Source organism: Vanessa atalanta, chromosome 14 (assembly GCF_905147765.1).
Source record: "Vanessa atalanta chromosome 14, ilVanAtal1.2, whole genome shotgun sequence".
Taxonomy (NCBI): domain Eukaryota; kingdom Metazoa; phylum Arthropoda; class Insecta; order Lepidoptera; family Nymphalidae; genus Vanessa; species Vanessa atalanta.
Window position 1 is genome coordinate 10877962 of NC_061884.1, and position 2001 is coordinate 10879962.

General features: G+C 36.4%; 1 protein-coding gene across 1 annotated transcript; it reads right to left on the bottom strand.

Annotated features, from left to right (window-relative positions):
* Positions 1-209: 209 nt before the first annotated feature.
* On the bottom strand, positions 210-987 carry LOC125068731. Its single transcript, XM_047678028.1, has one exon. It carries the CDS (start codon positions 942-944, stop codon positions 210-212), a length of 735 nt encoding a protein of 244 aa, XP_047533984.1. The 5' UTR covers positions 945-987.
* Positions 988-2001: the final 1014 nt, after the last annotated feature.

Here is a 2001-nt window from a genome sequence, read left to right on the forward strand (position 1 = left end):
TGTGTCAACCAAAGCTAACGCAAGCGAAAAAACCGTGACAGATGATAGATAATTATTAAATAAGACATTGACACTTCGGACATTTGACAGTTTGACATACACAATGATAAAATAATTAGAGTAGGTAACCGTAAGAGAAATTATTAGATGTAAATAAAGTTAACAAGTGGGTACTAAGCTAGTAAAGTCGAGAAAGTAAACATTAGAAATTACTTTTTTATCAGTCTCTTAGTACGTGTAACAATTACCTTGTCAACACCTTTGGAGTCACAAGACTTTGTTTGAACCGGCGACTTCGTAGTAGACGCAGTGGGTATGCTGTTGAGGTCCGACAGGCTTTCAACTCGATGACGAGCACCATCCGACGCTATTACGTATATGAAACCGTCCCGCGTCCAGCACTTATTTATGCCAAAGCGTCTTCTGGCTTCGAGGAAAACATCGTGCCTGCTTTTCGTCAAGAACTCCGACTCTGTTAAGCCCGTGCCTTTAAATTTGGTTTTTGCGAACCAAACTTTATCGCGGATGCTAACGTCAGTGAATTTTACCACAATAGGCCTGGGTTTCTTATCTGACCGTTGGCCTAAGCGGTATGAGTGCTTAATGCTGGCGCTTGAAAAGTTTGGAAGCAAGAGATGATCCGCTACAAGGCCCGTGACGCGAGCCGACGTGTCTTCAGTCTTCTCCTCTGGGACACCATGAAGAAGAAGCATCTTCCGTCTATGCCGCATCTCCTGACGGTCAAGCTCTCTCCCAAGAAATTCTACTTGGCACTGAAGAGTGTTTAAAGCAGATATTACAAAGGATTTAAATGTAATAAAATCTGATGCCAAAGAAGTTGTAGATCCGGGAGAGGAGGTTTTATTTAGATCGTGCTGGAACTCTTGCATCCTGTTATTAAACAACTCTGTCATGGCTGCCAGTGATTGCTTGATAGAGTCCATATTGAGTGTTTAAGTTGGTGGTAATTGTTTAGAGTGAACTTTATTAAAGGAAAACACTTGCTGACGGTAAATGTAAGCTACATATATTAATTTTTCATAACACTGTATATAAAATATGAATATGTATATTTAATTTAAATAAAAAGTTCAAGAGCAAAATTTTGTGCTGTGCATTAATTCACTCCATATAATAAGATTCCTTATTGGGAATATTGCGTATGTAAGATTCTTCCAATACTTGCGGACTTCTAGATCTGTTTTCTGATAACATCACAATAGCCCATACAATATGTGACAGTTCAAGGATCTGACACATCATTTATCAAAATAGATTAAGATATCGAAACTTGTGGCGACGTAACGTATAATGTACGAGTATATATACGCTAGCTACCCGTTCCGGCTTCACGCAGGCGCAGTCAGGGTATATATACAATTTTTAGATTGATGAACGAACATAAAATTCTGGTATTTTTTTACCGGCTGGGAAAGTTAGAATTATTTCTACATTTATCTACTATATATGCATGTATTTTACATATGAATCATCCTATTGAATCACGTTCATTGATGAGAGCCGCATTAAAATCCGTTTTGCTATATCTTTAACAGTTGATATGTTCTTAATATTTTTTACTAGCTACTCGTTTCGTTCTGCTCGGCTATATTACAGTTTTACAGTTTTTGACATAAACTTCCCCAGTCTTTGCAACGTTTTTCATTGATTCTCTGCTCCCACTTGTCATAACACGATGGTATATAAAAATAGTTCCAATCAAGAAATGTCATAGATACGAATTGCATAATTTTTAAATATTTTCCACCTGTGTTTCTCTAAAAGTAGAAGATGAATTTTAATTTAGCTCGGTATAGCTTACATGTTCTTTTTTTGAAAAACAAAAAATCTGATTATTTAAATGTAATTTTTGAAGGGAGAACATCGACATTACATGAAAAACAGTTAGGCTATTCTATAACAAGAAACTCACCGCAGTACACGACCTTGAATTGCAGAATTTTATATACGACATTGATTATTATAATAATAAAGTGTACC

What these genes read in the sequence shown, in the direction of transcription:
- LOC125068731 (XM_047678028.1), bottom strand. Translation starts at nt 944, where the DNA reads ATGGACTCTATCAAGCAATCACTGGCAGCCATGACAGAGTTGTTTAAT.